The 11,452-nt window shown below is 60.5% G+C and overlaps 2 protein-coding genes across 3 annotated transcripts in view; one reads left to right on the top strand and one right to left on the bottom strand.

Annotated features, from left to right (window-relative positions):
• Nucleotides 1-11,452, top strand: part of TTLL1 (TTL family tubulin polyglutamylase complex subunit L1) — a 267,977-nt gene that overhangs the window by 163,409 nt on the left and 93,116 nt on the right. The gene's annotated exons all lie outside the window — the stretch shown is intronic.
• Nucleotides 552-11,269, bottom strand: TSPO (translocator protein). The gene is made up of 4 exons (XM_049626473.1): nucleotides 11,202-11,269; nucleotides 3,160-3,370; nucleotides 1,475-1,613; nucleotides 552-990 (listed from the first exon to the last, which is right to left on the bottom strand). Exons 2-4 carry the CDS (start codon nucleotides 3,339-3,341, stop codon nucleotides 802-804), a joined length of 510 nt encoding a protein of 169 aa, XP_049482430.1. The 5' UTR covers nucleotides 3,342-3,370; nucleotides 11,202-11,269; the 3' UTR covers nucleotides 552-801.

Here is an 11,452-nt window from a genome sequence, read left to right as displayed (position 1 = left end):
GGGGGGGGGGGGGGGGGTGCTGCCAACCTCACCGACTCCCAACAGCCGGGACACGGGCCTTACTGCCTCTGACACGCCCTCCTGCCGATTTGGTGTTTGTGAGGCTGCTTCTGGTGGGGTGAGGCCGGCACGAGTCCCACCACCCAAGGGGCAGGTCAGGCGGTGTCCCCAGCTCTAGGCCCAGCCCCATCCCGGCCGAGGCCAGCTGAGGGTGCCGAGGTGCTGGCCCAGGCCAACTGTGGGCCCACGCCCCAGGCTGAGCTTCCCGGGGGCTTAGAGAGTGGGTAGGACCGAGGTCCCAGCCTGCCGGACGCCAGCCAAGCCGCGGCATAGCCGGTGTGGGCTCCGGGTTGAACCCAGGCTGCTCTGGGCCAGGCAAGACACCCCGCCTCTCAGAGAGCCTGGGGGGAGGCGCGAGGAGCGTGGGTGAGCACTGACCTGGTCCAGCCCCGTCTGGATGGTGCAGCCTGGACAGATCCCGCAGGAGGATGAGTCCCTCCCGCCCCCACCCGCAGCCAGCAGCCCCTGCCCAAGTAAGAGGGCCACTGCCAGGAGGTTAAAAACTTTATTTGCCTTATGACCTTCCACGTTCTGAGAGCTTGCTTGGAGCAGGGGCAGAAAGCACAGGACGCTGTTTCTGGGGCAGGAGCTTGGCCTAGAGCACTTCCGAAGCGGGCGGTGAGCCCCCGGGGCTGAGACCCGGGCACGCCTACAGGCCCGGTGGCCACGGAAGTAGAAGGGCCACCACCACGGGCACCACCTGACCGGCGGGCAGCCACAGTCCTCGGACGAGGCGCACTTTCACTCGACGAGCCTCCGGCCGCCGCGCCGGCCCTGGTTGTCCCGCCACACGCAATAGTTGAGTGCGGCCGCAAAGGCCAGCCAGGCCAGGTACGGGTAGAGCAGGCGGGCGGCCGGTGGGCTCACCCCACGCCAGGCCACGGCCGTGGCTCCTGCCAGCCCACCCGTCAGCAGGAGGTCCACCAGGGCCTGCAGAGACACGGGCAGAGGGGTCAGGGAGGCCTGAGGCTCACGTAGCCACGAGACGTGCGTCCCAGCTGGCCGCTTACAGGCGGCGATCGAGGGAACACTCCTCCATTCCACCCCTCAGCGACCCAGCCAAGCCCCTCCCTCGTCGTGTGCCTCCGTTTCCCATCTGTAAAATGGGAACGATCCCTGCTGGGTGAGGGAGGCACATCACCAGGTGTGCTGTGTTCAGCATACAATGGCCCCCCAACCAAGCCCGCAAGCCCATCTGGTTCCATCAGGAGTCCGCAGTGCTCCCTTCACTGAAGGAGGAGCAGCGTGGAGGGCTGCCGGCCCCCTGAGCTTCTGAGAGATCCTGACCATGAGCCGCCCCCGTCGCGAGACGCTCACTCCATCTAGGATGTGATGCCCCATGTCCCCCACGGAAAGGCCACTCCTCCACAGGCCATCTCCAGGGACCAAGAGGGCTGGCCAAGGCCACACTTACCCAACCCATTTGTCGGGTGCCAAAGAAGAGGGGAGGCCACGCCCAGTTCAAGGCCAGCTGCCCGGCATAGAGCCCCAGGGGAACCACAGCCTCCTCCGAGAAGCCCCCCAGCTCTTTCCAGACCATGTAGGAGCCATACCTGAAACAGAGGCCACGGGTCAGGGCACCAGCAGGGAAGAGACCCAAAAGCTCACCTGTGGGGCGACACAGTGACGGCTCAGGCACGCTCTGCCGCTGACTGCCTTGTGACCTCAGGGAAGTTGCTTGACTTCTCTGGGCCTTCATTCTCGCTACAGGATTGCTGTCGGGATGTGAGTTAACACACTGGCCGTGCTTAGGTCAGCGCCTGGCACATGCAACACTCAATAAATATCTGCCATCATTATCATCAGGCTCTGAAGAGCAAGGCACGTGAGGCACACAAGTGAGAAAGAGGCTCCTGGCCCAGCCGGGGATGGGACCGGCACAGGCACAGGTGACGTCCTCCAGCTCTCACACACGCAGGCACTGCCCTGGCACTTTCCGAGCATTAACTTGTTTTATCTTCGTGATAAATGAAGGTGGGCAGTGTCGTCACCCGCCTTTTACAGGTGAGGAAACTCAGGCACAAAGCGGTGAAGTGACTCTCTTAAGACCCCTTAGCAGGCAACCAGCAGGTAAAGTCAGGATTTGAATCCGGGTGGCCAGGGCCAGAGCCCGAAGTCTTTACTCCATGAGAGATTCGACCTCATCAGGGTCACAGGGAGCCTCCGCAGGGTCCCACGACAGAGAGACCAGGGTCACATTTGTGCTTTGTCAGGATCTCATTGGAGGAGGAAGGCCAAGAAGAAGGGGGAGGCCTGGAGACTGAAGCAAGATGAGGTAGACATAGTGATGCCTGGGCCAGGATCGGGGAGGAGAAAGCAGGACACAGGAAGAGCTGGGAGCCTGACTGGGCAGGGCCTGGGACTCTGGGGGTGATGCCCACGTGACACCCGGGTTGTGCGGACTTGTGGGTGTCTCAGTCCCATCAGAACCCCCGGGGGCATCCAGCCTGGTTTGTGCCACCTGCTCCCCGGGCGCCTGGCATCTGCAGCCCCACCCTGGGCTGGCATAGACTCAGGATGCAGGGAAGCAACGAACATTCCAGGGCAGGAAGCAGGCCGCAGCGGCCGGTTGCAGTTCCCATTAGAGCCACCAGGAGGGTGCCCTCACCCACTCAGCTGCCGCCGTCCCGCCACAGGGTTTCCTGCAGGGTCCCTACTTGCTAGCTGTGTGTCTTCTCCAGACCCCTTGTCAAATGGGTGGCCTTGCAAATTAACCCAGACCCAGCCTCGCACGGAACAGGTGCTCGACAAATGGTAGCTGCGAGAATTGCCGTTCCTGTTGCTGCCGCTGTGGGTCCTGGAAGCCGCCCAGGTCTGGACTTGACACACTGAGCCAGGCTCTCCGCCCCCCCCCACCCCCACTCCCCGGAGTTGCGAAGACAGCCAGGGTGCCAGCGTGAGGCTGCGCCATCCGGCCCGCCCCTCCCGGGAGGCCTTGGAGGAGAAAGTTCAGTTGTTGGAGCAACGGTCCCGAAGCTGCCTCCACCCTCGCTTGGCAAACCCGGCCAGGAAACGGTGCCTGCGGCCCCAGGAGCACGTGGGGAAGCTCTAAACTCGAGCCTCAGCCTCGGAAGGGGGAGGACGGCCCCGCCCACCTACCCCATGGCCGAGTACAGGGTGCCCCAGATGGGGCCCAGCGTCCAGCGGGGCGGGTGCCAGGAGGGCTTCTGCAGGCCGGCATACCAGCGGAGGCCCTCCCCGCGGACATAGTACGAGCCCAGGAAGCCCCCCAGGCTGGGCACCAGAGTGAAGCCCACCGCGGGCACCCAAGGCGGGGCCATTGCTGCTGCGGCTGCTGTTCTGGAAAGTTCTGAAAGAGAAGACAGGGGTGGGGGTGAGGGGTGGGGTGAGGGGCGGGGCAGCACTCCAGAACTGGGGCGAGGCCTCCCCAAGCGCTGGGCGGGGAGGGGCCAGCTTCACACAGGCAGCCCCTGCCAGCCGAGTGCACTGGCTCCAACGAATGCATTTCCACCCAAACTCCTGCCCCCCAACCCAGAAGGCTGCCCTGACTGGCGGGAGCCTGGGGTCACCCCTGCCCCCACAGGTGGCCCCAACCTCAGCTCTTGCCTCAGCGGCCAGGGCCCTGTCCTCTCTCTTACCCTCACCCTTGACCTTGGGGCTCCTGTCAAGTTGGATTCAAGACCAGTTCGTGTCTCCTCCACCAAGAAGTTTTCCCAACCCTTCCTCCCCAGGCCAGTTGACAGCTCGGTGCCCTAGGAAGCCTGCATCAGTCCACACCCTCTACTTTATGTTCTAGTACTTCTCATTCATTCATTCTCTCATCACTCATTCATTCATTCAGTAGCTGGGATCACACAGAGCGTGGCTCAAACCCTGGCTCTCCACTGACTCACTGTGACCTCAGGCAAATCACTTCAGCCCTCTGGGCCTCAGTATCCCCCTCTGTAGAATGGGATATCGACACTGCCTACCAAGGCCAAGCTCAGTAGGGGAGTATTTTACCACCAACCTTCAGGCCCACCCTAAAATCACCATCCCTGCCCTGCCTGCCAGAGAGGGAAAGCAGTCACACAGCACTCTGGGGCCAGGCTCTGCCCAGTCCAAAAGCTGCTCCCTCCATGACGCCCAGGCTCATTGAGGAGGTGGGTGGGAAAGAACAGGAGTTAGCAAGAGTTCAAGGCTGGTGAGGTCCCCTCGGCGGCGCTGAGAGGCTGGCAGGGCTCAGGGCAAGGAAGGCCCCCTGTGTCAGGCCTGGATGCTGCCACCTCAAGGGCTGGGGACCCAGTCATCAGGCTTGTACATTGTGCTCAACAGCTACGCCCCCCTGCCCCGCAGCCCTGAGGTCTCGGAGAACCTACTAGGCGCCCAGCAGCCAGTGAGGCTCTCAGCAGACTGAATTGCTCACTGGGGCTGAGAATCCAGAGTGACAGCAAGGGGGACCCCCAGCTGGGGGCATCTCAGGCCAGCTCTGACCATACCTGCTGTGGGACTCTAAGCCTGTGAGCACCCTGACTGGGCCTCAGTTTCCCCACCATAAAATGAGGAGGCTGGGCTCCCGCTGACAGAGCCTGATCCTAACTGGAGAATCTGGGGGTGCTTGTATGCAGGAGATAAGAAGCCACCCACCCAGATTCAGCTCAGCAAACCTGTAGCACGGCCTCCTGGGGCGGGGGCTGGGGCCCAGGGTAGACGGAGTGGGGGTCCCGGAGAGGCACACAGACCTCAGTCAGAAAGGGCACCCCTGACCCGGGCTCAAAGAAAAGAAGGTCGTGGCGGCACAGTGCGCCCTTCCTGCACAGGGACACGGGGGCGGGAGCGGTCAGGGTGAAGAGAATGATGGGCATGGGCTGAGGGGGTCGGGCTGTGGGGGAGCAGGTGCAGGGAAGGGGGGGTGTGCTCGCTCTGGAGGCAATGGGGAGCCATCAGGACCTGGTCAACCCCCAAAGCCAGCTGTTGACGACTCTCATAACGTGAAAATTGTTCTCCACATAAGTGAGGAAAGAATATAAAATTGACTACAGAATGATCCCAATTAAAAATAAATAAATAACACAAATAAGCATTTTAAAAACTGTAACAGGGGCGCCTGGGTAGCTCAGTTGGTTAAGCATCTGACTTCAGCTCAGGTCATGATCTCCTGAGTTCGAGCCCTGCATCAGTCTCTGTGCTGACAGCTCAGAGCCTAGAGCCTGCTTCAGATTCTGTGTCTCCCTCTCTGCCCCTTGCCTGCCCATGTTCTGTCTCTCTCTCTCTCTCTCTCTCAAAAATAAACATTTTTTAAAATTTTGTTTTCAAGAATAAACATCAAAATTTTTTTTAAAAAACTGTAACAGATTTGGGGTGCCTGGGTGCCTCAGTCGGTTAAGCGCCCGACTCTTGAGTTCAGCTCGGGTCATGATCTCATGGTCGGTGGGTTCAAGCCCCGCATCGGGCTCTATGCTGACAGCCTAGAGCCTGCTTGGGATTCTCTCTCCCTCTCTCTCTGCCCCTCCCCTGCTTGCGATCTCTCCTTTTCAAAATAAATAAATAAACTTAAAAAACTAATAAAACACAAAAATAAAACCTGTAACAGATTCACGAAGATGTTAGGAACCGTCATAATCACAAAGCTAACATTGCTGGGGAACGACTGACCGCCCACCACCCTTCAATCCTTGCCCTGCGGGGAACGATGACATCTCATCCCATCTGCCAGCGGAAGACCGGAGGCACAGAGCAGGACAGGCGTCGGCCGGGGACCCCTCTGCAAGCGGGCAGCCGAGGATTCTATGGGCTGCCCTTGGCAGTGGGATTTACAACGCTACGTTCGTTCCGTCTTTATTGTTTTCCAAAACGTCTATAATGAAGACCATTTTAAAGGAAACAATCGAGAGAGTGCTAGCAGATTCCAGCTCTGCCATCTGGGGACTGACTGATTCCTCCCTCCCCCGCCCTCCTGCGCTGCCCTCTGGTTTCCAGAGAGCACAGAACAGGTGAGCCTGAGGGTCTATCTCACCACAACCGACAGGACCCCTGGCCCTGTGCTCCTGCCAGGTGGATGTGGAACTCTGGACGCAGAGCCCTGGGACCCAGCCGTCCCGCTGGGCTCACCAGCATGTGACCTGGTGACACATGTGACGGGCTCAGGCCTCCTCAGCTGCTTTCTCATCTGTGCAATGGGGACACAGCCCAGCCTGCCTAACAAATATGCTGGATCCACAGTAAAGTGACAGCATTTGGCAACCGCAGGAGCTGTGGTCAGTGCCCTAGGTCTCCCCCAGACTGGGACATGGCTGAGCAGGTGGGAGGCCTTCACACCGTCCTGATCCTCACATGCCGGCAGGGAAACTGAGGCCCGGACACTGAGGGGAGGGGCTGGGGGTCAGGCATCGAAAGTCAGACTTCAAGTCTCCTCAGGGTGACTGGGGGTCTATGGTCGCGAGCGCCACACCACAGTGACTTCCCAGCTGGGTGGAGGCTACGTGGGGACTCTCGGTACGACTTTTATAACTTTTCTACAAGTCCCAAGTTGGTTCCAAGCAGACCGTTAAAAAAGAAGTATCCTGGTTTGGATAACAGCTTGCACCGTCCCTTGCTTATTACGCTCGGCATCTGTCACTGCATCAGGCCCTGAGCCCGGGCCCCAGACCCCACTGCAAGTGCCACCAAGAGCCTCCGAGCCTCCATTTCCACCACAAGACTCCTGCTCTGAGACTGTCAGTGGCTCCGGTCCCGGGTTTTGTCTTTTTTTTTTTTTTTTCTCTCCTACTTTTTTTTCTTAATCGAGGTGAAATCTGCATAACGTCAAATTAACCCCTTAAAGCGCACAATTCGGTGACAGTATTACGCTCCCAATGTCGTGTAATCACCATCCACACCAAGTTCTGAAACGTTTTCATCACCCTCAATGAACCCCCGTACACTCCTTGCTCCTCCCTCCCCCGGCCCCTGGTAACCAGCCCTCTGTCTCTGTGGATTTACCTTTTCTGGACATTTCATGTAAATGGCATCATACACCACGGGGCCTTTGGGGCCCGGCTTCTTTCGCTGACCGTGATGTTTCTGAGGCGTGCTCACACTGCCGCGTGGGTCCATACTCCTCCCCAAGGTGCTGTGGGCAGGGGCGCCCGTGTCACCCTGCCACAGCACCCAGCCCATGCCCAGGAAATCCCACACAGGACTCGCTCACAGGGCCAGCGGGTCCTACAGCCCACCAACCCGGTCCCTGGGTACAGGACAAACCAAGGGCCACCAGAGGGCGGTGGCTTCCCTAAGGCCTCAGGGACAGAGTAGGGTCTGAGTCCGTGTTCCTGCCCCACCCCTGGCTGCGCCTTCCAGAGCCTGGCTGTGGTTATGCTTCACTGGGCCTAGGGGATCTGAGAGTCTGCCCGCCCCGAAGGTCAAACACAGAAAGGCCAGATGCCTCCCACGCAGAGAGCCCGGGCAGGGAGCTTCCTGTGGCCTCTCGGGGACTGCTCAGCCATTGAATCACCCGACGGGGGGGACCCACCAGGCTGAGTCACGCTCGGCTGGGTTGGGCTGGGCTGGGCTGGGCTGGCCTGAGAGAGGTGTGCTCTGGGATGGGGTCCCAGGGAGGGCTGGGGAAGGTGAGGGAGCACCCAAGGCTGGGAAAGGGCTCGAGGGCTGATCAGCTGCGTGGAAAACCTGCCCGGCCGGCTTCATGGGGTCATGGGGAGGCCCAAGCGAGGACCAGATGAGCGAGGCGCTGTGCTGCCAGTGTTGGGGCCACTCACCCCATTTCCTCCGGGGGAAGAAACAGCCCCGTGGCATAGACCCAAGGCTGAGAAAACATCAGCCAGTCAGGCACAGGGTGCTAAATGGGGCAAGATGCTTCACAGACGGCCAGGGGCCACTCCCAGAGGAGGACTTCCAACACAGAGGGCTCAGGACCTGGGGTCAGGAGAAGGTTCTAGGCCTCTGGGGAATGAGCATCATGGGTGGTGCTTGGTGGATGGCAAGCTGTGGGCCAGGCCCATGCTGCTGGTCATTACTTAATTCGTCACAGTGGCTGCAGGGGAGGCGACCAGCTGCTTCTCTTCCGGGGACCCTGAGCCACACCCTCCCAGCCTCCGTGGTGGACGTTACTATTCCCACCGTCCGGATGAGGAAACTGAGGCACAGGGAGTCGCAGAATTTTCCAGATCTGTGTGACTCTGAGGCCCAAAGCACCCCCACCCCTGAGGTGGGAGTCTGCTGGCCTCAGCGGTCCCACCCTCTGCCCAGTGTCAGAAGATTCTGTCAGGGTCAACAGGCTCACTCTCTTCAGCCCCAGCACCAATGTCCCAGCCCCCACAGGGCATCAGACCCCACCTTGGCCCAGGGGCGGCACTTATAGGATCTGAATCCTTCTTTTCCCCTCAGGGTGGGAGTCAGGACCTGTCCTTAAGATGCCTCGCTCCTGGCCAAGAGACTCCAGACCCATTTCTGGCCCTAAGATCTCACCTCCCAAACCTCTATGTCCCTATCTGTGAAGTGTGGGCTGAGCTAGTGAGTCTCAGGGGATCCTCCTGTTCCCTGGGGGTGGCAGAAACTGCTCCCCAGGAAAAAAAAAAAGAGTTTTGTCTCTCTGATTCCCACCCTCGCCTCCCCAGCTGTGCCCAGCTCTCCTCGGCCTTATCTCTCACTCAAGCCACCACTGTCCAGGGACTTGTTTTAAAGCTCCTTTCTACTTTTTTTTTTTTAATTTTTGTTTAATGTTTATTTATTTTTGAGAGAGACAGAGAGAGACAGAGTGCGAACAGGGGAGGGGCAGAGAGAGAAGGAGACACAAAAGATCCTTTCTACTTTTTTTTTTAATGTTTATTTTATTTTTGACAGAGAGAGAGAGAGAGAGGGAGAGAGAGAGAGAGAGCATGAATGGGGGAGGGGCGGAGAGAGAGGGAGACACAGAATCCGAAGCAGGCTCCAGGCTCCGAGCCGTCAGCACAGAGCCCAATGCGGGGCTCGAATTCACAGACCGCGCGATCATGACCTGAGCCAAAGTCGGATGCTCAACCGACTGAGCCACCGAGGTGCCCCGATCCTTTCTACTTTTAAATGACTCACAGCGAATCCTCCTCATTCATAACCTTTGTGAATCTTCTTCATTATGAAAGTACCCAGCATAAGAGACAACAGGTCAGGAAGGATCCCCATCCAGCTGGTGACCTGGGAGGTCTGGGATGGGGTGGGGCTGGGAGTGACAAGGGGGTATTTGCTTTATGGGGCAGATGACTACTTTTTTAAACACAAAGAGCATATTCAGGCATGGCTTGCATAATCAGAAATAAGTTTAAAAAAAAAAAAAGTAAAAATAGGGGCACCTGGGTGGCTCAATGGGTTAAGCATCTGACTCTTGTTTTTGGTTCAGGTCATAATCCCAGGGTCTTGGGATCAAGCCCGGCGTGGGGCTCCATGGACGTGGAACCTGTTTGGGATTCTCTCCCTCTCCCTCTGCCCCCCTCTCTCCCACCCTCCCTCCCTCTCTCTCAAAATAAACTTTGAAAAAAAGAGAGAGAAACAGATTTGAAAATAAAATACTGAAAAGGCAAAAGTGTATATAGTAAAAAGAAGGCTCCCTCCCTTTGAGCCCAAGCCCCCACCCCACCCCAAGGAACCCACTGTCAGCGGCTTCTGGCAGATCCAGCCAGCTGTTATTCCGTCACTGCCAGGCACAAATGTGTGCCTGGTGCGCGCGCGCACACACACACACACACACACACACACACACACACACAGCAGGCGGAGAAAGTAGCCTCTCGAGCCTGGTGGAGGAAGCAAGGCTTTGAACCACACTGGTTCAAACCCTGGCTCCACCGCTGTCACTGTGTGACCCTGGACAAGGGCCCCTGGGTGAGCCTCAGTTTCCCTCAGTTGAAAGGATTCCCTCAGAGACTCCCTTTGGGTGTGCTGAGCAGCCTTCTAGAAACGGAAAGAGGCAGCCTACCCCCTGCTCCACCAAGAGGCTTGCTACCCCCACCCCTTGCTCCCCGGTTCCTTTCCAGGCAAGTGGACAAACACCCTTGCTCCATGAAGGAGGCATCGGCCACTGCTGTCCCGCATCCCCCACAGAGGCTCCCCACTTCTGCCCGCAGAGGAAGAGGCTCCAGGCCCACATTCCTCCAGCTAGGCCTTTCGGTCAACAGCCTGCTGTGTGCCAGGCACCCTGGCACCCTTCTTGTGCACAGCCTCCTCTGACCCTCTGCTAGCCCCGTGACCCTTTTGGAACAGCCCCAGGCCATGGCCCCTAGGGCAGGCCCAAGCCCAGCCCCTTCTGCCATCCATCTTAGAGCTTGCGGCCGGCACCAGGTACCATCGGGCACTAGCAGGCCAGCCAGAGAGGCTCGCAGGCCGGGCCAGGCCAGCAGGGTGGACCCCAGAACTGGCAGTGTGTTCACAGCGGGAGGCCCCACCCCACCCCACCCCCCACCACCCAGGCTCTGAGCTCCTTTGCAGGAGGGCCAGGGGACAGGCAGGTCCTAGGCGATGTTCTGCCCACACCAGACCTCTGTCCAGGCTACAGCGCACCTGAGAACCGAACTGGGAATCTCGGGACCCAGTTCTAAGGCCCTCTGGGGCCTTAACCGGTTGTGTGCAAGTAACCTCCCAATCTGGCCTGGGTTTCCTCCCCTAGAAATGGAGTGTCTCAAGTTGATCAGCAGCCTGAGGTCTCTCGGGCATTTTGTGGTCCTCACGGTATCCCGCTCAGCCACTCTCGCCCTCCTCCCATCCCCACCCCTGCTTCCACATCTGCGGAATGGGCGGGAGCCGGGAGCGTCCGGTCCCTCCGGGGGCTGCGCTTCCCTCCAGACCCGAGCGGCGGGGAGGGGAGGGAAGGGGCGCGGAGAGGAGGGGCGGGGCGGGGGCGAGGCGAAGAGGGCCGGGGCGGGGCGAGGAGGGCCGGGCCCCGGCGAGGCTGCCCTAGTTCCCCCTCCGTCTCCCGCTCGCCCACCGGAACCCCGCCGTACGGCAGCCCCGACCGCGGAGGTCAGGGCCCGGGCCGCCCTGCCCGCTGACCCGGCGGCCGAGCCCCTAGCGCTGCCGCACGGCCGCCCCTGGGATCCCCGCCCCGCCGCTCCCGCCCGCCTCCTCCCGCCTCACTTCGCCCCCGGACCCCGGGCAGGCGGCCGGGCGCCGTCGGGTGTCGCACCTGCGCTGGGCCGCCCCGCCCGCTGCCCCCTCGGCGCCCGGGCCCCACTCACCAGCCGCGGGGACGCGCTCCGGGAAGGCACTGCGCGGCGGGAGGCGGCGGCCCAGGTCCCCGGCCCGCCCCGCCCCGGCCGCGAGGCCCCGCCCCGGTCCCGCCCCGCCCCGGCTCCGCCCCGCTTGGCTGGAAGCCGCCGGAGAGCTCACTCTTTGCCTCCTTCCCGCCAGCGAGGCACGCCTCCGCCTCCGCCTCCGCCTCCGCCTCCGCCTCCGCCTCCGCCTCCGCCTCCGCCTCCGCCTCCGCCTC

The sequence above is a fragment of the Panthera uncia genome, chromosome B4, assembly GCF_023721935.1.
Source record: "Panthera uncia isolate 11264 chromosome B4, Puncia_PCG_1.0, whole genome shotgun sequence".
Taxonomy (NCBI): Eukaryota; Metazoa; Chordata; class Mammalia; order Carnivora; family Felidae; genus Panthera; species Panthera uncia.
Note: the sequence above shows the minus strand (reverse complement) of the source record. Positions and strands in the feature narration are given on the sequence as shown.